Source organism: Ammospiza caudacuta, chromosome 1, assembly GCF_027887145.1.
Source record: "Ammospiza caudacuta isolate bAmmCau1 chromosome 1, bAmmCau1.pri, whole genome shotgun sequence".
NCBI classification, from domain to species: domain Eukaryota; kingdom Metazoa; phylum Chordata; class Aves; order Passeriformes; family Passerellidae; genus Ammospiza; species Ammospiza caudacuta.
The window spans coordinates 98448902-98474892 of record NC_080593.1 but is presented as its reverse complement, the minus strand read 5'-3'; the positions used below and the strand labels follow the sequence as shown (position 1 = coordinate 98474892).

Genomic DNA, 25991 nt, shown 5'->3' with positions numbered 1-25991 from the left:
ATTAATTAATATTGCAGCTGTTATTTTTGCATATTCAGTGGTATTTTCCACAAATTCTAATAAGTCAAGTGCATTTAAGAGCACATTTAATTCAAGTCTTCAGACAAGTTTCAGTCTGCAGCTCTGGTATGTTTGTTACATGCCTGAGCCATGCCAGCTTATGCTTCAGCTTTCACTTGCTCTTCAAAAGAGCAAGTCATAATCATTTTATCTGTTTTCACTAATTTTATAATTCATGTAACAACTCTCAACTGTGCTCAGCAACTTAAAATATTTAGTTAACAGCACCTTAATGCTTTGAATCTCTGCTGGGCCAAAAAGGCCTCTCCCTTCTTTCCCAGCTAAGCAACATTTTTAAGATATCTAAAATTTGTGCAGGGAAATGTATAGGAAATGGATAGCACGTATCTTAGAATTCCAGTCTTGATCAGTTATCTCCCTAATTTTAAACAGATAGTTTATAATAAGTAAAGAAAGGGAAGTTGTTATGTACATCAAATCGGTGTCCAACATTTGTAGTCAGTGCTTTTCCCTCAGTTTCCCTTCCCCTACATGTGTTTCTCTCATTGGCTGCTTACTGTCTTGAGGTGAAACTCCAAGTATTGTCTGGTAAAAGAACTTACATTTTAAAAAGTGTCATCGATAGAACTAGTAAAAAACTACTTAAAATTTTCAAATGCACAGCTCAACAGAAGCTTAGCTACATGAATTGCTGCAGAAGGTGTCAGAAGCTTCTCAAAGGAGACAAATATGGCTGATCAAAACCTGAAGAATCTTACCAATTCCAATGCAAAAAGGCTGTCATCTTCCCAAACATTTTCAGAAATAGCATCACCAATAAGGGACATGTCATCAACAAGCAATTCAAGAACTTCCATTGTCACTCTCCTACTGCCTACACAAATGAGAGGATAAATTCAAATATAGACGAAATATAATGTTTTGATATTCAGAAGACACCACTGTAAACAATTCTGGTATTTTAATTTTCCTATATGCTTCTACATAACTAATGCTAACTATCCTCAACAACTAATAGCTCTGAATCAGAGAAGAAAACAACTAGCCAAAGTCACAAATTGGCTAGATTAAAACAATTGTATACTTAGAAAAAACTATGAATTTCCTTAAAACCCATTGCAAAATTATTTAAGAAAACAATCGTGAACTTTACTACAGCTGTCAATCTGATTACTGAACTTTTTTAAAGTTCATAATAAAGTCACTAATTTCCCCCATCCAGACAGCAGTGTTACAAATCTTCTGTATATATTACCTATTGCCATTGACCTGCATTTTTGGTATAGGAGTGACTTTCTTCACAGATTATTTTGTTTGAGATCTTTTAAAAAACAGAGAGATGAAGACCCACTTGAGCTACTTGCACAATTCTCTGTAACAGTTTCCCCTTTGCTTGTAGGCTGGTATTTATTAATTTTCATTTCTTCTTCTGAGTGTCTCTTAATAACAAGGCTAATCTGGTCCATTAGTAACTTTTATCCTTTGTACAATCTTAAACTTGAATATGTGGCCACAAAGAAGCTTGGCCTGAGCTTAGAAATCTACAGCCTACATTTACTGCTAATATAAACCTCCTCCTAATGTACCCAGATAATGAGAAAACAGGAGCTAGAAGATTTTATGAAGAACAAGGCAGAATATCTGGAGCCAGACCAAATATTTTCAACCTTACACAAGTGAAGATGCCAAAACTGTCTGACATCTTAAGGAACCATACGGTGACAGTTTCCCTTCAGTAATCAATGTAGTGCAACTGTTGGCTTAGTTACTTGTTGATGGTATGTTTCTATTTAAAATCATAGATGGATTTCACACAACAGCATTGAATTTTCAATGTATCTTTTAACTAAGATAAAAATTCTGCATCCTTCAAAATGCTCAAAACAAAATCTGTTTAAAAAAGATAAAGTTCTAGTTGTTTGTTATAATTTAGCATTGATTTCTTTGTGGATTTTTCTATCTCTTGTAAATTTTACACACTGCAGAAATCTTGTTGATATATTTGAGAAAAAAAAAATTATCTCTGTATGTGACTAGATGTGTAGCGATAATGACCACAGCTTCTGCAATTTGTATCTTCAGTGACCAGCTTTGGGTGAGAAATGACAGAAAAAGGCACAGTCTTTTTGAAAGCTTGGTTTTACTTTTCTCACAGAAGTTCTGTTTTCCATTGGTTTTAGGCCAATTTAACTTAATACATCTCTCCATTTTAACCAAAAATCCCACAAAAAACCCCAAAATGACCCCCACAAAAGCAAAACAAGCCCAACACCACAACTGATTTCTGACTTTGCTTACAAGGCAGATCAGCACAAAGGAAGAAAAATTTCAATGAACATCTCCACAAGGAACAGAATTTAAGCTTAACTAAAATACACATAATTTTTCAAAATAAAAGGCAGCAAATTTTACAATAAGCTTACTGGTTTTCCCTTTACCCAGTAATTGAAACATCTAGATTAAAATCTACACTATACCATAGAAGTTGATAATAACGTTCATAAAAACGCCTGTTGATTTCACTGAAGATAACAACTGAAAAATATAACCACATGAGAAACTGTGTGTTACTGTCTCACAATATCACACTGTCTCACAGTGTGCCTCCAGATCACAGGCTTTCAGATCAACAGGAACAGGATAAAAATATTAGCTTCTCTACAATCTGTGTCTCATTACAGCATAGTGGAAGAATGAAGAAATATCACCAAGGAGAGTTTAAGAAGTGTAAAAAACCAAAGGGGAAGATAAACAAAGTCCACCTTTCCAGAAAGTAAAACTATTTTAATTCTATTTTAAGATTGAAAGAAAGAACCTTGAAATGTAGAAAAACTGTCTTTTAACTCTGCAGATTTGAAGTGACAGGCACCAGAAATGGAAAAGATAGAAAATACATTTTCTGCAGTTTTACATTATAAATAAAAGATGCTAGAAGTCATGAATGTGCTTGTGACTAATTAATATTTAAACACCATTATTATGAAAGGGGAAAACAAAACTTTAATTCATTTTAGTTGGTTTATAACAAAATAAAAATAATTAAATAATTTTCATACACATTTCATAGAATTTTTATAAGTTGAAGCCTCTAGCTTTTAGAACTCTAGCCATAGAGAGATGCACATTTCCAGCTCCTATATTTGAAACCCTGACCACATTTAACAGTACCTATATTGAATTACATTACATTTTACAGCTAAATACCATTTTAGACAACCTTGGAGCAAAAAGATTGTCCTCCAAAAGGGCTTTGCAATTTAGAACCTCTATAAAATAAAATTTGCAATTAGACTATCATTACTTATGTTCCTTAAACCACTCGTTACTGCATTTGTAAGAATAAAAACAAGCCTTTCACCAGAATTTTTGTTTATTAGTTCTTGAACAGGAGGAAAACTCTATGCTTAAACAGATCCTTTGGAGAACGCCTCTGGTTAAAAGTGGTTATTTTTCCATCTTCCTGAATGACATTTTATCCTGACACACTATTTTTCCACCAAACACTGACTTCCTGCCACTGTCAGTAAAAAACACTTAAAACTTCTGCAGCAATTCTGGAAATCAATCAGAAGATTCAAGCTTTGTGACCTGAACAGATATCCAGAAAAGATGTGTTGCAACCAGCCACAGCACACCAGTAATCACCTGTGCCTTATTTATTTGAGGTAGTCACCTCATTGACCAACTTCTCAAGAGTATCTTGTATTAAGGATGGGAAAGATATGCAAGTTAAACACTTAACTCAAAACTTTCTTACCTGTTCTTAGAAGAGGTATTGCATTTTCCAAGACGGAGACACAGAACTGAGGAAGGCTAAGCTGCTTCATCTGTAATTCCAAAGTGTCCTCATTTTCAATATCTGGTAAGTCAGTATGTCCTACGTCAAATGGGGAATGCAGAGAGACTCTGGAGTTTGCATTTGCTTGAGTACTGTTTCCACTTAAAACAGAAATTTTTAAAAAAAGTAACATAATTAACTCTTGCAAAGAGAAAACACATATGTACAGCTGTTACAACCAGCATTTAGTGTTTTCATGACTCCTGCCTTAAGCATATCCTTTCTCCCATCCCAAACTTTCTCTGCTATCTACCAGTGTTGCAAGAAGAGGGAGATTTCATTTCATTGGTTTTTTTAAATGTCAGAACAGGTAGCATCACAAGTGAATGCCAAATGTTTTGGCAATCATCTTCAAAATCACTTAGCACTGTGTACTGGAAGAAATACACATGCAACGAACACAGTATCACATGAGAAATATCAGTTGATTTGAAATTATTTTTTCTTTTTTTTTTTTTTTGAACAAAATCTATCAGTTGCTTGAAGCAATACAAGCTACTAAATCAAATTTCAGCCTGAATTATACTTACTATATTAAAACCATTCTATATAGCCAGCCACAAGAATCCTTAGAAAGAAAATTAAGAAGTATGAGCTCTGTTTACTCCTTTGGACTACCGCATCTACTGTAAAACAGGAAGTATTTCCTTGTCCAAAAAAGCCTTAAATGTAATCAAGTATATACTACAAAGTATATGGAATGCTATTAAATTATAGACATTTTTTAAATTATGAAATATTTGTATGGTATATGAATGTATAATTAAATGTAGTATATATGGTTCATATATTATGAACAGTATATAGTTCATAACTGTATTAATTTTTAAAAATAATCCAATTCCACTATCAGCATTATAATTAATAAAAATCAGAACATATTTTTAAAGTTTTCTTATCCCAAACAATGTTTAGCAATCTTGATATCCTTTAAAAACCTGTATGACTAATAACTGGGTTTGGCTGGTTCCCTTTTTTATTTTTAAACAAGCTGAAGAAACTGTAGTATGACTGCGTTACATTCTATTGTCTAATGAAATGTAAAAGATATAAAAATGTATAAGAAGTTAAATCCTGACTGATTAAGAAGTCAACAGAAAAGCTACAGTCAAAACAGAAGAGTTCACCAATACGTAGTTTGGGTTTGGCTGAACTTACCGGAGGAAAAGGAAGGAGAGGTATCAATCACAAAAACAATTCAGAAGAGGAAAGGTTAAGTTTCCAGGCAGAATTTGAAACAGACAAACAGATAGATTGAAGAGTCTCAAGATTAAAGAAGAAGGAAAAGAAGAGTTACATATAGAATAACAATATACAAATAAATAGCAATAAACAAATTTACATAACAATAATATAAGAAAAGACAAGATTCACTAAAAGCAGCTCTTCCTTATCAAAATCAGAAATGTCCAAACAACACTACTGTCACTTCTCTCTATCATATCTTTAATTCAACATCATGCTGTTCTTTATGCTACCTCTGGGCTAAATTATAGTTTTGTAAGAAATGAGATTCGTGGGCAGTGAGCAGGTCTACTGCAGCACTCAGGATGCAAGAAGATAAAGGTGTGCAGTCATAAACAGCTCCTAAAATGACTCTATTAGCTAGCACTTCCTGGCTTCTAGAAGTCTCATCACTGCCTGAACTTACTCTTATGCAGCTTTCATTTCTAGACTGACAGCCAGGCCATCACTCTCTTACACAATATACACCAGCTGCTATTAAACTGTTAACTGTCCAGCTTCAGAAAATGGCCAGGGCCTAGAAGGCATAAAGCCTGGAATGCATTGGCAGTGCCATATTAGTTACCTGATAAAAATCAATATATTAGACTTCAATAAAAGTAACTTTTTAATATGACTGTCAAGATGTATTTACAATTGAGCTATTCTCACCACAGCCTATTTGAATACCTAGGAGGTATTCAATCACTAAGCCCATACATACATCATAGAGACTCAAATGAACTACCAACAAGCACACAGATTTACAAGGACTTTCAAAATCCCACATACTAGAAGACATTGGTACTTGAACAGCAGCTTTAAGGATTTAAGTTGGGCAAACACAAGCAACAAAACACACAAAAACTTCTACATTTTGAGGGTATACAAATTATAAATAATTTCTTATAAGAGTCAAATATTTACACAAATATTATAGAATTGAAATTTGTTGTCACATTTAACAACAAATTTTAAAGACTTCAATAGAAATCTTTATACAGCATAGCATTTTTGACAATACTATATACTGTTACCTACAGGATGGCCATTCCACTTAAAAGAACTTATGAGGTCATCTGCTGAAAAAAAGAAAAATCCCTGACTCTCCAGCAATAGACTGAATATATGCTCTTCTGTGTCTTACAAATACATGCACAAGCCATAACAGTTGATAGGAAGAGACTTTGTTTAAAATGGTGGTTGGGTACAAAACATGACAATGTTTTTATGCATTCTGAACACCACTTCAAGAAAAGTTTAATTCATAAACACGGTTTGAATCTTCACAAGTTACCAAAACCATTGCATCAATTCACATACTGACAAGGAGCTGATAATATAATCCTCCATTAAAATGTTTTTAACTGAAGTGTAAGTTATTTCCTGTTTCATTCACCTAGAAGACACTGCATCCCAATCTTGGCCATCTCCTCTGGGACGCTGAACTGTCCGTCCAATCACAGAGGGCCGAGGACTGCTGCTTCCAGGTGAGGGATTCTGAGAGCCAGGAGCACCCCTTGCTTCTTGACAGTAAGATATAGATGAATTCTGGGAAGCTGTGCCTTTATGTAACACAAAGAACATATTTTCCCTCAGAAGTATCCATTAATTCTGAAAGATACTAGGTAGTAAACAGTCAAAGTAACTAAGGCAGGATATGGAAAAAAACATCACGTAAATACTGATGACCTAGAACAACTGATCACTGGCAAGTAGCAGAGTTTGAAAACCAAATTCCAAGGCAAACACCATTGAAGATTCCAGCTGAATCATAAATCTTGAATTTGAAGAATAGAAACACAGTGTCTGGGTAAGGCTATTGGACTTGATGTTATAACTGAATTAGCAGCCAGTACCATTTATTAAGACACCAAATATAGGGGCAATCTTATGAAGAGAACCAGACTACCAATTTACAGAAACAAAGCTTTGACTCAATTCAGATGACAGAATAGAAACAAGAAGAACATTATAAGTAATCTACACCATTAAAGCTACAACATTTAAGCATTAAGAGCATTGTGAAGCAGCCCTCGTGACTGCAAGATTAAAAACAATGATTAAAGTATTTTTAGCCATCAGTATAAAAAAAAAATTCACAGAGCTTATGAAATTAGTAACTACATTGTTAAGTACTAATAACTTGAAAGCTTTTCTGAAACTTTGCCCACTTTTATTTTACAGATTTAATTTAGTTTTAGTTAAAAATCCCTCCCCTGCTGACATACAAACAATTGGATACCGGGAGAAGTTGATGAATGGGGAATCACAGGAAAGTAAAACTGAATAAGTACTTTAAAACAATGCAAGTACTCCAAGTTTTTAAATTAATATTAATAGCACTGAACACCAAAACAATCTCACAAGATTACATTTGCCATAAGGTTCTGGTTTTGGTTTTTTCTGTCTTTTTACACAATCTTATCTGTAGTAAAACCAACAGTATCTCAAATACTTACAAATACCTACCTTGCTCTGAGGAAGAAAAACTTGGATCTCTATGGAAGTTAAGCCTAGTTCTCAAAAAGATGCAGAGCTGTTGCAAGCATGACACAGCCTGCAAAGCCAACTGGTGTCTCCCATCTCCTCCAAAAGCCAAGTTTAGAAGAGACAAAAGGCTCTGCAAAGACAAAACCACCAACATCAAGACATGAACATTAATCATCATCATGAACAACCATGCCAGCAAGTCTTACACTAAATATAGTTTGAAAATGTTTCCAAGTGTTATTCAAAATCACAGCAAAGAATAAATAGGCTCAACCACTGTTTCATTACTGAATGCAAGACTACCAGGCGTAAGGAAGAAACCAAGTTTCACACGATATTTCCAATAAAGTCACCACTTTCATTATGGGAGCCCATTAGAGGGTGTGCAGACGACAGCCACACAAATTATCTTATTCAGAAGAAACAAAGTATTCCTTCAGAAAACACTTAATTAGTGATTACAATATACATTGTTAGAAGCAAAAAACTTTAAAACTGCAATATATAGACAATGTCCCTTTCCTGTGCACCTGGAGTTAGCATGAAGGTACTTCTGTTTAACTATTTTGTTTAAAACAAAATTGATGCAAATTGAATCATTTGCATCAATTCATCCTTGGCACAGCTTATACCATTAAAAACTTTATGTGAATTCTTGCCTGTACAATCTTTGGCCTTTGAAGGAAGATCTCTGCAGGAAAATCTTGCATAATCACATCCTGAAGAAGCTCACATGTACTCCAAATTAAACTTTGGTTGTTACTTCTCAAAGAGCTACAAGTTCATATTTAAATATGTATTAAAATGAAAAGAAAACCAACCAGTAATTATTAGTCTGAACAAGTCTTTACAAGAAAGTTATCATCACAACACTGAAGAATCTAAAGAAAAAAATCTCTGCAATTCTATTGTCATATCATTTTTTCAGTTGAATTATTCCTTAGCTATATATACAATAAAGAACAAACTCAATTCCCACAAGTAAAATTTGGTTACAAGAAGAGAAATAACTTTATTGATTCTGACTTTGAAATTAAAATAAGAACTACTGGAAATTCCCTGTGAAGCTAGTGATTATCTCAGTGGTATATAGCAAATAATATAACTCATACCAGTAAGAAAGTTTCTTTCATTACTAAGGTTCATGTATAACTTCAAAGCACTTGCATTACATAAGTGGGAAATTCCATAAAAGGGAGAAATTTATTAGCTATCCTCTAAGATGAATATTAGTAAATTATAAGAATCTTCAGGACAGTCTATTTCACGTTTTCTAATTGTTTCAGAAACCACTGTTTCTGAAATCACTGTAAAAAATCAAATATGTCCAGTGTTACAAATCTGTGCTCCTCTTCTATACTCCAGCATAAAGGAAATTAAATATTAAACAGGTTCTCCAGCTTCAGAGATCTTTCAAAAGGAAAAAACAAACACACACAAAAAAACGATGCTAGAACTCTATCAGAGTTCTATGAAAACTCATAAGGAATCCCAACTACAGAACTCTCCCTTGGGGCACTTCAAACACTTTTTCTAAATTAAAGAAAAAAAAAAAGTCACTGCAGAAAGACAGTTGGAATGACTCAATGCTTGGATGTGGCCCTGTACCTAAACTTATTGGCCTAAAGCTACTACTGAAAGTAGGGATTTTCCTACCAACTGGTCATGGGGGTAGAGCAAATAATTATTTTATTTCAGCTTGTTCTATTATTAGCTGAACGAAATCCTTGATCCACTTAACAAATTTAAAATACAGACTGAAGTGTCATGAACAAAAGACCCAAAGACACTGATTTAAACACAAAAAATGGAGAGTGATTACTGCCCAGCTTCAGCTTAGATTTTATGACCATTTATCAAAAATAAGCTTATTGGGCTATTTACATGAACAACCTCATGATGCAGAAGGACAGAAACTTATTGCCATTAATCCTGAAAAAGAAAAACTACAAGCAAATTGTAATGTTTCTATTACTGCACCTTTCATTTGATGAAAGAACATGTCTATCTGTTGAAGTCAGAGTTAGCCAAGGAAAGGTGGAAAATTTCAAACATTTCACTGCAAAAAAAACAGAGCAGATGTCTTGAAATATATTTGATAGAAATATTATATTGTATACATTCAAGGCAAAATAAAAGACCTATAAACAATATACTATCTTATATAGAGATATCTTTTAGTAAGCACAGGCTTGCACAAACTCAAATCTTTTAGACTTTTCAGAAATACCAAAACATCACTAAGGTTATACCAAATCCTAATGAAATATGTTTATTGAAGAAAGCTTTACCAAATAATGAACATATTAGTGGAAGAATACTCAATCTGCCACATCATGCTTTCAATAAAATCATACTTTTTTTATCTGCTATAAAGAATATTTTATCCATTAGCATGATCTCTAAAAATGGAAAATTCACCTCATGGTGAATTATACTCTTCAAGCAGAAGAAATTATTTTTCTTACAAAATGATGACACATAATAACTTTGTAATGAAAATATCTTTAAAGCTATTTCTAACTTAAAAGTTTGTAATAATTATTTTGCAATTCCTAAGATAGTTGATCCACTACTAAAAACTCAACTGGTGATTTACCTACGGTAACTTCAAAGCCACATTTTAAAATCTAGATCTCAGCACCATAGTGTATTTTGAGTAAGAAACTCTCCTGTGAGCTGCTACTAGTATACTGGTATGGGCAAAGACTTGCCAAAATATTATTGATCTGCAGTTGTCAGTGAAACACTCCATATCATTTGACAAAAAAAAAAAAATCAAAGCATAACACTGGTTTTCATTTAAATACAAAGCAAAGACTCCCCTAGCACCTAAACCAGTTTTCTAAAAAGTAGAAAGGTATTTCAGACTAAGTTTTTTTGAAATAAAACGTACTTAATCCTTTAAGCCACTTCTGATTATGAAACACAGATCATCTGGAAAACTGTGGCAATTTAAATAATTTTTAAAATTGTAGCACTTTCTAATGTGCTTTAAATATTCCAAAGAGCTACACTATTTTCTGGAAAAGGGAAATATCTATTAAGATGAATGTCATTTTTATAAGCATTATAATTGTAGCTTCTGTGGTGTTAAGATTTCACAGAGTAACAAATGGAAAAAGAAGAGCCAATTTTGCTATCCACATCTGTAATGGAATTCCATCTAAATTACAACTCTAAGTTCTTTCTGTAATTAACATATTCTTTTATAACTACACATACCAATTGTTCTTTTGGGAGATATTTCTAACTGTCGCAGATGACTTCTACTTTGACAAAAATATCCAGTGAATAATTCCTCTTGAGGCAGAACTAAAATAAAAAAAAAAAAAAGGAGTAAGTTTAAAAAATGCACACAAACAAAAAACTCCTCAATACATTTTCAGGCTTTTCCCCCTTGCCCTTGAGTTTTAAAGCAGTTTCCTTAATAGGATAAAATGGTCTCAGATGATCACAAAGATTGAGTAAAAGAGTGTGCCAATGTTTGGGTTTTTTTTTTAAATCATATTTGTTTTTCTCCATTTTTTTATACTAACTAGCACACACCCAAACAATAGCAAAAACAATTACACAGCCTGATGGAGGACTGACATCCAAATAAATGGCTTTCCTTTAATCTACCTCAGTAGTAATAAAATTAACTTTTTAAATTAATTACTTAAAATCTTTTTCTACCAAACTCTGTCTTCTTAGGTCACCTAGAAAGCTGCCCTCTTGTATAAATGTATTTTGCCTCATGTCATTCATATGCAAACTGTATAAAAAAATACACAAGAAATGTTAACACCAAAAGCAATCTCTCCAGACCATAATATTTGGTTCAAAGGATAAAACTAGATAATGCCAGGTTATTAGTTTATAGTCATTTTTTCCAGTAACTTAAGTTGAAACAGAAAGAAAAATACAACACTCCTGCTAGAAAGCATAAGGATTATTCCATACACACATGCATACAATTTACAGTATAAGTAACTCAACTGAGTAGTTTCAGAAAGATATAATTTAAGAATGTACATGTAGAAGACTATTCTTCTCCATAGAGTAGAAACAATAAGTAAAAATTTGCCCCTGTGTGGGCATAGGAGTGAAAAAATATTAAAAATTAATCACCAGGCACATAAGTCTAGTGAACTAAATCTCCAAGCATTAGAGAGGTGCAGAAACCACCAAAAAATTGCTTTTATCTCTGTGACTGCAGAGATGAGGGACAGGGGTGTGGTCATTAGTGCTACACACACTGTAACAGCACTGTCTTTCCCACAATAAGCAGGAGGTAATATAATATGATATGTAATTTTCTCCCTCAAACTCTGTTCCAAAATTTTTAAGGCAGAAGAGGAGAACCAAATGGGTTAGACTACATCTAGGAGGAAATGTAAATCATTGTAACAGACAGATAATGAGCTAGGTAACAGATGCAAGGAATAGCACTTCACACATAATGTGACATTTTAAAGAAAGTTTATGTATTCTTCTATGACAAATGCTTATCCAATACCAAGTACATAGAGCATACAGCTACTGTAGTTGCAAAAAATCATTCTATTAGGATCAACTATTGTTTTTTACTTTTTCTTTTTTTTTTCTCATAGGACTTAAATTGCTTTCCAAGCTAGAGCCCACTATACAAAGAACAGCAGCAAAGCTTACTGGCTAAATTACAGATTTATTTGAAGTTGCTACAGACTTGCTGCCATAAAGCTCTCCTTGGAAGTTGTGTCATGCTCTTTGTACATTATAGAAAACAGATATTTTACACTGAGGAAATGGATATGGAATTCCATTACAGGAATGCCACCAGGTAATTTAGCTAAGGTCACATTCTGTCTCTGGCAGAATCTGATTAGCACACACTTCACTGATCTCTCAGGAGTAGTTCGCCTTCTATGCCTGAAAACATCAGCTTCTCACAGTCTTTTCATTTGCTTTACTTTAATATAAAATAAATTACAGTTCAAAAGAGGTAATTTACCTGGTTGATCTACTGAAGGCTGAGACTGAGCTTGATAACGTACTGAAGAACCAGAAGGGAGTTCAGAAGAAAGAAAGAACAGTCTGTCCACAATCCCATCAATTACGGCCTGCAAATTTGGATCCACATCGGAGCGAAGCTGAGAGAAGAATTCCACTGCACCAATTCCAACCATTTTCTGGGCAGCAGCTGGATGCTACATTAAGACAAATAACTGACAAAGTTAGTTTGAAGAGTCTGGATGGGGGCAGAAAATGGAGAGCAGTAGGGGGAAGATAGAAAATAATTTAAATCCTTATGTTAGATTTTGCCTTTATTCATTTAGACCAATGTGCTGAGGTAGAGATAATTTTCTTCTCAGTGGCTGGCACAGGGATGTGTTTTGGACTTGTGCTGAACACAGGGTTGATAATAAAGAGATATTTTTATTACTGCTAAGCAGGGCTTACACAGAACCAAAGGCTTTCTTGCTGTCCTGACAAGGGATCTGGGAGTACAGGGGAGTTTGGAAGGAGACACAGCCAGGACCAGAGGGATATTCCATACAATAGAATCACAAAAAGGCCTGGGTTGGAAGGGACCTTAAAGATCATCTAGTTCCAACAGCACACTCAGTTTACAAAGAGGGTGAAATGAAGGGGGGACATTTGGAGTGATGGTATTTGTCTTCTCAAGTCACTATTCCGTGTGAGGGTGCTGTGCTCCCCTGGAGATGGCTGAACACCTGCCTGCCCATGGGAGGTGGTGAATGAATCCCTTGCTTTGCTTTGCTTGTGCGTGCAGCTTCTGCTTTTCCTATGAAACTGCCTTTGTCTCAATCCATGAGTGCTCTCCCTTTTACCCATCCCCTTCTCTCCCCACCTAGTGCCAGTGGTGGGGTGTGAGCAAGCAGTTGTATGGGGCTTGGCTGCTGGCTGGGGTTAAACCCTGACATCTGTCTGTCAGTATCAAGGACAGGTGGTTTTTTAACTCTGCATAGTTCCAGTTTAGTGATTAAAACACAAGCATGTAAAAATTGGAGCGATCTAAAGTTTCTGTAACATTTTCTCAAATTAGTTTCAACAATGTTCAAATCCTTACTTTCCAGGAACAATGCAAATGCTTAGCTGCAAATCATGCTCCAAGTTAAAAATGAAGCACTAGATAAGAAACTGAAGAAGCTGAGAAATTGAAGCAGAAACCCAGAGAAAATTATTTTTCTCAGCTCTCTCACCCATTTGAAGTCACTGAAATTGTTATCATTTTGGTCTACACACAGTGGCTGCGTTATTCCTGTCTTTGTAAAACACTCTGAAAAACTCGTCACATGGAGATACAAAGTCAAGTAATATCCAGCTTTATTTAGCTTCAGTATTCTAAAAACATACAGTTTAAAAATAAATGAATGTTAGTATGTCATACCTTGATCAAACTGTTCACAAAATTTAACACTTCCTCTTTTATTGGTACGACTGGGAAATTGAACCACTCCAAAAGGTTACGAAAAAGCGCTTTCTCGTGGACCAGATCAGCATAGGAAATCAAGTTGTGGTCAAGTTTAAACAGAATAGCCTTCAAAGATCGCTCTCTTATCTCTGTCAGTTCATGACCTGCCCCAAAAAAAAGTGATTAAGAAACCCATAAAATTATTTGACATAACTTTTTTCTTATTTGGAGAAACAGAACGCTGCCAGAGAGGCAGTGAAAAACAGCCCGCTCACAAGCTGCCAGTATCATGCCTACCAGGAATACAAATACGATTAGCAGTCACCAGCGACAACCTCATCAAGTGTTTGCATGGTTATAAAGCAGTGAGACATTATAAGATATACTGATACAATCCGGTGCCAAATGCGCCTCTATGGATTTAACCTGGTAGCGGAACTTCTACCAGAGTATGTGGTGGGTAAAGCTGCCTCAAAGTCACCAACCGAACAAAAAGCCACCCAAGCCCCCTGAATGGAAAGGCACCGTGTTTGAAGGGGAAGCCTTCGGCAGTTCCTTATGGAAGAGTGTCCCCCCAGGGCAGCGCTGCCGCCGCCGCCGCCCCCTCCGCGCCTGCCGCGGGGAGCGGAGTGGAATAGCAGCAGGCAGACGAGCGGCGAGGGACGGCGGAGGCCGGGCAGGGGCGGCCGGGCTCCCGCAGAACGGCGCTGGGCCGCAGGCGGCGGGCCCGGGAGGGAGAGGAGCCATCATTACCGAGCTTCCTGACGAGCGCCGCCAGCTCCATCGCGCCGCTCCGCCCGCCGCATTCAACCGCCGCGCCGGCCCGCCCGGCCGGAGCCGCCCGACGAGCACCTCGGGAAATGTAGTCCGCCCGCTTCCGCCCCGGGCCCGCCGCCCGGCGCTGCGCGCGAAGCACGCCGGGAACTCTCATCGCCCCGCGGCCCGCCGGCGGGAGCACAGAGAACTACAGTTCCCATGAGGCCCCGCGCCTCCCGCCGCGCCGCGGGCGCCGGGCCTGCGGGGCGGGTTGGCGGCGGGGGCCGGCAGAGAGAACAGAAGCTCCCAGTGTCTGCGCCTCCCTGCGGGGGGAGTAGCCGGGTGGGACCCGCCTCTCCTCTCCGGCAACTAACCAATGACAGGATGAGGGGACTTAGCCTTGAGCTACGCCAGGGAGTGATTTATTCATCCCAGTACGGAAGGATACTGCTAGAAAGATAGCGAGGGACTTTGTGCAAGCGCGTGTAGTGACCGGGCAAGGGAGAATGAGTTCTAACTGAAAGATGGTGGGTTTAGGTTAAATGTTAGGAGGGAGTTCTTTACTGTGAGGGTGATGAGACACTGAACAGGTTGTCCAGAGATTATGTGGATGTCTGGATGTCCCATCCCTGGAAGTGTTCAGGTTCAGGCTGGATGGGGCTTTGAGGAACCTGTTCTGGTAGAAGGTGCCCTGCCCATGGCAGTGGGGTTGGAACTAGATGGTATTTAAGGTTCCTTCCAACCCAAACCATTGTTCTGTTTTACAATTTACATTTAGAGTGATAATGGAGTGTTTGCTGATGCCACTTTGATGTGTCTGCCGACACTCTGGAAATAGCTCTTGCTGACTAGTGTAAAGCAAAGTGATGAGAGGGTGAAGTGGGAGGTTAATCATTAGAGGGTTTGGGTTCTCTATTTTATGTAACTTAGACTCTAGGACTACATTGCTTTGTCTATAATGCGAGGCTATTTCACAAAGGAATTTCTTAAGCACATACTAAAGATGGATGTACATTGTTGCTCATCTGATGTGAGGGCTGATCTTATTTTTGAAAATTTGTGTTTGTCATCATAGTTGAAAAAAATAAATTGATGATAGCTGGACAAATGATAGACATTGTGTGTATATGCTTGTGAATTTTTTTGTACATAACTGCAGGTTCACAAAAGAAGATGGCCTTATAATAGTCATGAGAGCGGGGGGAGTTGTGCCACGTATTGCACAATAAACTACATTTTTATCAGCACCCAACAAAAATGTAAAGGTGCAGTGCAGCACATGCAAATGCTTTCCAAAGGATATATGTCACTGCCCTCTGAGTTTATGGCTAATTGTTTCTCCATGTGGTCACCATCCCTGTGCTGCTCTTTCACAGTAAACTCATATTAATGTCCTCCATCTGCTCTATCAAGATTTTGCTAAATTCTTAATTGCAACTCAAAACTGCCTGTCATTTTGCAGGACAGTATTTCTATCTGCAGAACAATATAACAAAGGGACTTTATTAAGCTAATTATAAATGCACTGTGATTGCTGCAACAGGGGTTTGTTTAGCACAGGAGGCTGAGCTTGCATGGATCTATCAAGAGCAATTACATGAGAAGCATCACTTACTAAGTAAAAATTCCTTTTAGCTGTGCACGATACACTTGTTCAATGAAATATGAAGAGCTCTAACCAGATGCACACTGGGCTACTCACATTTCCTCAAATAGGACTGGTGGGAAGTTTATGTGACCCCATGTAATACTTGTGATAATAATAAAATGAATTAGTATCTCATTTCTGCAGCAAGAAGAAGGAATTAAGGGAGCAGGCATTTCCCAAAATAAAAACATTTCTTCAGGAGGAAGAGCTACATAGTTCACCTCTATGGGAGTGTTCAATCTGGGTCCTTCTTACCTCTTAAATATGGTCAATCTACATTGAACAAAAGCTTTCTTACACTGTCTTCAATGTTGGTGTTTGTGGCTACAAAACATTATATAGAGGAGACACATACACTCTCCATTGCCAGTATACTCCTGCACTGTAATTGTAGCCATTTTGGTCAGTTTTTCTTAAATGATGGCCTAATTAGGTTAATCTTTAAGAAATATTCCTAACCTTGAAAAGCAGCTTCAGTTTTGCTGTTCTTGTTTTAGACCAGAAAAGAGATGATTGTTTACCCAAAACTGATACAGGGGCCTGCTGTATCAGTTGGGGCAATACATTTTATGCTATCATGGCTCAAGACTGATATTCAATTTAAATATTTTAATTTTTATAAATAGAAGGGTGATATATTAAGGGAAAAGTGAATATCCCCATAAAATAGTAACTAAATCACACACAGAGACAAAAAAAGTTTACTGGCTATTAAAAATGAAAAGAAGTGGAGGATGGGCTCAGTAATTATTGCTGGCATTATAAGAACATAAATAGAGGAAGATTGGTCTCTCATTACTGGGAGCACTGAATCCCTCTGTCTGCATCTCCTGTTTTAGACTAATGCTAGCAGCTCTGCTTTCCCTGTTACCTGCTTGTTCCCTTTAGCTTGTATATTCCCATAACTGCTTCTGAAGCCAGTTGGACTTTTTCCTCTCCATTGGCATTATTTAACATGGGTATCTTTTCTTCCAAGTGTATTCTTACTGATCTGCAGTTAAAATGTGTAGGAGTTCCACCAGTGGGAAAATTAATCACTGGTCTCATTTACATTGTCCCTTGTTCTTTCCTTACTGCACTCTGCATAAGATGAACTTTAAAGAGCTGCCTACTGACAAGCTTGGTTTCTATAATTCAAATTTTTTTTTTATTTTTATATTCTCTGTGTCCGATGGGTTCCATCCCAATAAATTGATGAAAGGTGGACACGCCGTGGATATTGATGTGCATATATGTGTGTGACATTTTAGCACGTAACTGCAGGTGCACAAATGTAATTCTCACAGTTTTGTAGAGGTTCTTTTACAAAAACCATCTCTTAGCACTTTCAATATAAGATGCGCTGGAATTTTAAATTTCCCTTATTTCAAATGTCATACAGAGAGAGGAGCTTGAAAAAACTTTTTCTGAGTTTTTTTTAAGAAGTTTTCAGTCTTCTTTTTATTTATTATTTCTGTGACTCATTCATTACAGGATGAAGTCTTCTCATCTCTGCATCCTTTTTTCAAAGCTGTCTATTCATAACATATTTTTTCTTCTTTACTGCTCTGACTTCTGTCCTTTTACATTCCACAAGTTCTCTGAAGATCAACATATCAAAGGCTCTATCTGACAGGGACTTGATACCATTAGTGATAATATCTTTATTGTGCTTCTGAGCTTAACTGTTGCAACTTCCAATTCCCTGGGAATTTCCTGCTGTCTAGCTTTTCACCTATCTGGAGCAGCAATCGGACAAAGAAACATCAGGGCATGTCAGATGCAAAAAACCCTGTAAATTCCCAGTACCTCTCTGATAGGAACACCAAATAGGGACTATGATGCCCAAACACCACAACACCACTGACTGCTATAGTTAAAATGAATCTTGTCACGTGCCAGCTGAAAGAAGGTTGCCAAAAGGAAGGAGAGAAAGCAAAGAGATCAAAGTATTGGGAATTGGAGGGGGTAGAAATGGACAAGAGAGTTGAGATGAGATCTTCCCCACATAAGAAAATTATCTTTGTATGTTAATCTTTTCTCAATCTGCCTCTCAATTTGTTTCAGTCCATTTAAAATTATAATTTCTTGCCCTGAAGGCCCACCTTGCTTGCTCTCACCCCAAGCTTTCTCATCCTTTTCTGTTCACTTGCTACTATCGGTAAAACAATGTATATATTGTATATATTTACTGATGAGTAAATATAAAAAAAATACATCTGAAATTTTAAAAAGCAAACAAAAAAACAAAACAACAACAAAAACCCACAAACAAAACTCCAACTATTAGTTACATATATATGCAGTAGTGGAACTATTGCACATGCACAGTAAAGACAACCTGGACGTAAACAAGTAGCTGTGTGTTCATTGCTTTAACTGACTACCAAGTTCCTGAAATTAGTATTCTAAATCAGTAGGATGATAGCAGTTTTGTAAAGGTTCTCTTTTAATGCCAGTGAAGACACATGTATAACCCTTTTTTTTTCTTTTGAAATAGCATGCAATTATTGCATTATCTTAAAGCTTGTGACACGATCTCAACAGATACTTTGATGTAAATTCCTGAATTTTACTGCTTCTTCATCAGGTACAAAACAGCAAACTGAAATACGTGTTACAAATGTTTGTAATTGCAGCAGAGCAGATGCAAATTTGGAAGCTCATTTATGATATTATTAATTTAGTGTTTATATTTTCTTCCCTAGTGAGGCTAATTTCTCTGTTTTCCTGTTTAATATTCCCTTTAACTGGATCTATCTTCTGTGCTAAATTGCATATGCAGATATGCAATTGACTCATAGACTGGTGCAGAAAAAACAGTTGCATCTAAATACTAGTTATATAATTAATTTTCATACAGATTATTGTATTTGGTGAGTCAGTCAATATCAATATAAATGTCTACCATAAACTGCAAAACGAAAATCTTTCTTCCATGGTGTTTGCTTAAAACCTATAAAAACACATTTTTACAGGTGATGAACTTGCAGAATTTGTTGGCAGAGGAGGTTATCGGTGCCGACCATACCAGGAAAGCCAAAACCAACAGGTTAGGCAAATTAATGGAGAATAGGCCCATAGACATGGGAAGCACAGGCAGGGATGTTCCCACTGACCCACCGAGGCAGGGGCTGTGGTCTCTGGGCAGGACAGGGCGCTCAGACAGGGAAAAGCAGCTCTACCCCAGCAGTGGCTGTGGTCGTCACATGGGGGCAACAATATCAGTGCCCCTGGAAAGGCATTTCTTACCCTCATCTGATTTTTAATTACCTTTTCACAGGTAGTAAGAATCTTCTTCCCTCTGAAATATAAAGCCAAATTAAACTGAACATTGGCATGTCTTGGGGGTTTTTTATTTTGGTTTTTTGGGTTTTTTGGGTTTTTTTTTTTTTTTGGTTTGGTTTGGTTTGGTTTGGTTTGTTTGTTTGGTTTTTTTTTCCCAAAATGAAAAGGCTGGATTAAATGACCATGAATTGAATCTGCATCCACTTCACAGAAGGAGCTGGCAATGCAATGCCTAATGCACATAACTGCTTTGCTTCACTTGAGGGCACAGTGCATTGCACAGGAGTTTTGGCTCAGGGCACATAATTGCCACATATATTTTCCTTTTTATGAACAAGTTTATGGTTATGTCATTTAAAATTAATAAACCACTGATAAAATCTTTGATGTTATTAAAATATCTAGCATTTTAGTTTGTATCAAGGTACTTTACTAGTTTTATATAATTTACCACATGGTTTACTGCGCTTACTTCATAAAGACAGTTTATTCTAAAGGGACCTGCTTTTGTAGTTTATTGCTTGGATAATATTAAACATCTGAAGATGCTCTACTGTTCTGGGAAACAGTATATTCTGGAGAACTAATGTTTTCATAGAGGTTACTCTTTTCTACTAATACTAATGCTGTACATCATTGCAAAGGAAAAAAACATTTAAGTAATAAGGTTTTGGATCTGGAAGACATTCACATTTTAGCCCACATCATGACATTTTGTTTTTATTCTGATGTAACTGTAATTAAATTCTAAGACTCAGTCAAAACAGGAAATAATTTCTTAAAATGCTTATGGAGTAGTCATTTTGTATCATTAATTTATGGACTTGCAAAAACTTTGGGTGACATTAATAAAGCTCAATATAGTTTTGAATGTTATCACTGTTAATTAGCAATAATAGTATCCACAAGATAAGTAATACTCTTTATTTACTTCAGAAAGTGGGTTTTGCAAACTCATGTCATTACCCTACACATCACAGCCACCTAGTCACTTTCACAAGCTTGGCCATTATTCTGTGTATTTTACTTTAGAAGAAAAAGAGTGCAGTGCTTACTGCCTCACATTTAGTGCTTTTTTCTAATGTTATTCTTCCTTTAGACCTAATAAATAACCAAAAAGGGTGCCAAAGAAAGAGGAAATGAGATTCTGTTTCCAACCAAGATTCTTGTCTTTTCAAGAATCTACCATATTTCTCAAAATTATGGTTCTCATCACACAGAGAGAGGTGGCCTTCTCTTCATGCATGGGGCTTGCGTGCTTTGAACACTGTGAATTCACATCAGGCAGAAATGACAGGAGGGAGAAAATTACTGAAGCAACTATTGTAGTGTAAATTGTGTCCTGGCTTGAGTAAGGCACAATTTCTCAAAAGAAATACTCAAACAGCAGTGATGTGACTGAAGATGCAGTTGGAATTATATACTTTACGTTCTCAACTTCTCTAGCTTTTGAAAAACTGTTGAAAACACAATAGTCATCCGTTGAAATATTTGACAATGGCGCTAGATGCTCTCTATCTTATGATCAATTCAAAAGAAATATACTGGGAAAAATTTCTGTAATCAAGATCATAAAAATTATAAAAATATTTGTATTTCTATCTTAAACACAGTTTTGAAGTGGTATATGCACAGATTGCAGATTTAGACTTATTTTTAATAACTTTTTATAGACTTATAAATATTTTCCCTAACACAGATTTGATTTCTACATTTCTCATGTGATTTTTCTAGGCTTTGAAACTGGATCTTGAACTCTAGGTATATACAATACCATTTTTTGACAGACTCTAAGTATTGCTGTTGCAGTTTCATTTGTTACTGCATGCTTTTATATAGGCACAGAAACTTTTGGAGATTAATACTGCACATTGATCAGTTGGTGTTTGTGAAGGCAGCAGAAAATCACATGGCTTGTCATTGCCTACAAATCTGACATCATGACATCTGCAAGAGCTGTAATTGCCTGAATGTTCTTGGACAGTATCATGAACAATGTGAGACTTCTCAATTTTTTGGCAAGCTTTCAGAGCTTGTTAAGATAACTAAAGAGTCTTGGGAAAATATGTACATTTTTTAATGACTACAGATCTTAAAGATATTTGTTGCTGATAATTTCATCTGTAAATTGATATAACTTGTTTTATATAATTGTCATTCAGTTTTATTCCCTACATGTTTTCCTATTCAGCCTCATATCTGCCTTTGAATTGCTAAAAATTGAAGACTGTCTGCTGGTGTGTTTTGAGTGGCAACACTTAGAATTTTTTGGACCCTGCAAGCATTTTTTCAAAGCCATCACACTCAAGTTCACCTGTAGCACTTGTATAGTGTATGCAGAAAACCTATTTTCTGTACTAATCTTCAGTTCTGTCTTTGAAACAGGCATTTTTCCAAATATCCTGAGAATGTTTTTCAGAAGTCAATTTGAAAATGTAACCATATGCATGCCTTCACCTAGTGATATTTTCTTAGTGAACTGACAAAAATAAGTTTTAGCTAATGTCACACAGCTAAGCCAGAATAGCTGCCAAGCAGTGAGGTAGATGGACTGTATTCTGCCTCCAGAATTAACCACAGAGCTTATGATTAGCAAGATGAAGTCTCTGCAGGCTTCAGTGGCAGTAGGCAATGAATGACAGGGAGCAGAGGGGAAATGGGCTCATTTACAGGTAGCTGAATGCACTCTGTCACTGTACTACCATGTGCAGCCTGGAAGAATAAACGAGACATTGATAGAATGACACCCAGCAGGGCTGCCAACCTGTCATTTTTACTACATTTTTTTTTCTGATCATAATTTCACCAGGTTAACATGGTAAATGTAAACCACAGAAACTTCATTTGCACTCAGTGGAGAAGAGGTCATATGTTAGAACACTGAAGCTTTGTTATCAATGCTGCTTAAAAAGGCAAAACTAACCTAGCAGCTGTGTTTCATCAGCACTATAGGCTTATATATATATTTATTTAAATTTTATTATTATTTATGTATACATGTCTGTATAAGTAATACAAGGAAAATATTTCCACTAAGCCTGTCTTCACCTGTCTCTGATTTACACCTTCTTTTAACTCTAATTTTTCCAGGGCTGCCTAAAGGCATCAATTGTTTGTTGGCATGCATTGTCCAAGGATTTCTTTACAAATATAGGCACTTTTAAGAGATGTTAATAATCTGAAGTATTCATGAGCAGGAAAATGTGGAAAGCTTTCTGCTATTATCAATGAATTGGTTTTCAAAGTGTAAATGACAAACAATTATGGTTTTTTTTGATCTTTGCCAATGCCTTTTTTTGTTTCATATAGGAACATTTTATTAATAGTATCCTAAAGATATGAGATATATGACACATGCTGGGCTAAAAATATTTTTATTCAGTACTGAGTTCTTCACCATCTTAGTTCACACATTTGTCTATAACTTGTAGCAAATTTCATGTAAAATATGCATATTTGGATGAAACAGTGATAAAACTATATGATGTTTTAATTTTAATTTTTTCATAGAAAAGTAATTCTGTTTACAGATAGTATTTAAATGTTCCAAACCCCTATATTTAGTGAGGAAGAATACACTGACATTTTAATGAATAATGTAATGGTGGCCACTGGGAGAGCCAGCACTGTTTTTCTTAGACAGTGTTTCTCGTCTTCACTTTATGGAACAGAAATCTGCATTTCCTTATATGATGATATTTTGGAAGGTTTTTTGTCTCATTGTTTTTTAGTTTGCATTTGCTTTATGATTTGTTTATTTTTCTTTTTCTTGCTTGCATCTTTTTAGGCATTTAATTCCTGTCTATTGGATTTAGGATGCAGCAAAAAGGCCACCAGGCTATGTATACCTTCCCATTGCTGTTGTCAGGAGCAGAGGAGAGAGTGTCCCAGTATCTGCCAATTGCTTTGTTCACTGCCTGTGATGCCTTGTGAAGGCTGATCTAGAACAGAGGCTAGATGGAGTTAAAGAATAAAGTAGGTGTTTATTAAAAGGCCTCAGTGGATACACCCTGGGCAGTACAAGAGCCCAGCCAGGGCTACAACCAAGACGAACCAAAATCGTCACAGCTACAATCGTCACAAAACCAGTCACAACCAGTCAGACTTTTATAAGTTCTGGTCCTTTAGCATATGGGTGTTAATTGTCCAATTATAGCTTTAGCTTATGAAGTCCCATCCTTCTTGTTTTTCTCCCTTCAGTTCATGTTGTTTATGCTCTTGGGCCTGAAATTTGGGTTGGTTGTCCTTGGTCCCAAGCTAGAGAAGGAATTGTTTTGTCTACCTACTCTGTGAAGAGAGCTTACCATCCCTTAGTATAAAGCTCAGAACCACACACTAAAGCAGTACAGAATCTGAAAAATATAAAAGCTAAAACCTAAGGCATCACCAGAAGGAAGCAGATGTATACTTATCTCTGAGACATTTGTCACAAAAATATGCCTTGAAATTATCTCGTTTCCATTAGGCAAATATTCTCCACAGACACTGGAAGACACCTGGATTAGACAGGTGTAGAGAGGGTCAGCCAGCCTTAAGCAGTTCAACAGCTCTTTTAATAAGAAGGCTGTATCTGATGAATGTGAATACTGCTTCCAGTGCCAACAGGTCTCTCTTTACAAATTAATTAGCTCTACAATTACAAAATAACTAATTTCACTAAGAATCCATTTGAGCTGTGTGACCCTTTGAGAAAGCAGAGTGTAGATTCTCTAGGACCAGATGATTGTTTGTCCAATATGAGCCACAAATCACTTTCTTAGATCTCAATCTTGCAATTCTCACAAGTCAGGAGTCTATTCCTGGCTCTCAGTTTAGTAGAAGGATGGCTGTAGGTTCATATCACCTCGCTATTTATGGATTAAACATCTTTTAGGTGGTGATGCTTCAAAGAGAGAGGTTTGGTCTCAGATTGTTCTTCCTAGAATTCTCTTTTAGCTGCAAGCCACCCATTTAACCATCTGAAAGCTGTATCACTGCACAGCTATGTCTCAGTGAAATGACAAGCTGTTGGCTAGCATTTCTTCAAAAACGTATGCAGAGGAATGAAGAAGGGTAGCATATTCTTCTGTTTCCTTATTTTGCTCTGTTCAGAACTTCATCTGTTTCATCAGGACCTGACAAAAGTGATGCCAGAAACTTGATTAATGGCAGGCAGCAGCCGTGACAGGTTTCAAGCAATGATGCTGTTTGTACCCAGATGTCAGCAGAGACGGGCTGGTGTGGGAGAGGGAGTGCACGGCTCTGGTGAGGGCAGCAGCAGCTGCCGTGTGTGCACTCCCAGCACAACAGGGAGCAGCGCTGGGAACTGCTATTAGCAAACAGCTCATCTTCCTCACTGCTAGCATGAGGTCAAAACTGCAATCTAGCCCCAAATCACTGCTTGATAGGTTGTACACTCCAAAATGACATGATCCTGCTCTGCTTCAGCAGCAGCATATTTCTGTCTGAAGACCAGCTGCAGTCTCAACGCTGTGTTTATACACACCCACTAGCTGACACGTGGTTTTCAGTGCATGCCAACTAATGAAAAGAGGCTTTAATTAATTTTTTTAAAGTGTTTGTTTTGTTTTGTCTTGTCGGTTATGCTTTTAAAGGTAATGTTCTAAAACTGGAGAGATGTAAGGCACCCCTCTGGGCAACCAAGCCACTACACAAAGGACTTTCAATGCAGGACAAGACTGCTTTTCTTTGCCCTGAGGACTGAAGTACAGCAGAAGCACGACTTGGGAAAATGGGAGACTCAGATGTGCAAAAGACAGATGCATGATTTAGCAGTCACATCAGAAGATACTCAGAAACAAAGGGATTGTTATCAACCTCTAATTGATTACTAGGTGTGTTACCACAACTGTCTTCAGTGGGGAGGGAAAAAAGGAAAAAAACAACAAAGAAACCCCCAGAAGCTGGGGGGAAACATTTTTCTCATCTCTTAAGACAATAATTGACTTTAGTTCATTGTGCAGTGTTTCAAAATAGTTTTTAAAAATACCCAGTGCATACTCCAGAGTCCTGCTTTTCCTTCTACACTTGACTATCACTTATGCAAGCAGCAAAACCTGGGACACCTGGTAAAGAGCAACAGAGAATTTACTCTCAGTCCAAAGTAAGAAGAAAAATTGATTTCCTGAATGTCCTCTTGAGGAATATTAAGAGGAAATTAAGGAAGTAAATGACTTCACTGGTATAGTAACTGTCTTAAAGTACTAAAGACAGTGACCTGTAACACTAACAAAAGAGAGGACAGAAACATCCTTTAACACCTCAAAATCTGTAGATTTTTTACAAAGCATCTTTTAAAACGCAATATGATGGATTAGAGCTCAGAGTTTTCATAAGAAGCTAAC

At 36.6% G+C, this 25991-nt stretch overlaps 1 protein-coding gene across 1 annotated transcript in view; it reads right to left on the bottom strand.

Annotated features, from left to right (window-relative positions):
• The window catches only part of RTTN (rotatin), a 79940-nt gene extending 65180 nt beyond the window's left edge, over window positions 1–14760 (bottom strand). Inside the window, 10 exon segments of the mRNA XM_058804595.1 lie at window positions 780–895; window positions 3779–3960; window positions 6483–6648; window positions 7556–7706; window positions 8236–8350; window positions 9557–9635; window positions 10793–10879; window positions 12552–12747; window positions 13953–14140; window positions 14730–14760. Of these exon segments, the coding sequence (XP_058660578.1) occupies window positions 780–895; window positions 3779–3960; window positions 6483–6648; window positions 7556–7706; window positions 8236–8350; window positions 9557–9635; window positions 10793–10879; window positions 12552–12747; window positions 13953–14140; window positions 14730–14760 (1311 nt within the window).
• Between the last annotated feature and the right edge of the window lie 11231 nt (window positions 14761–25991).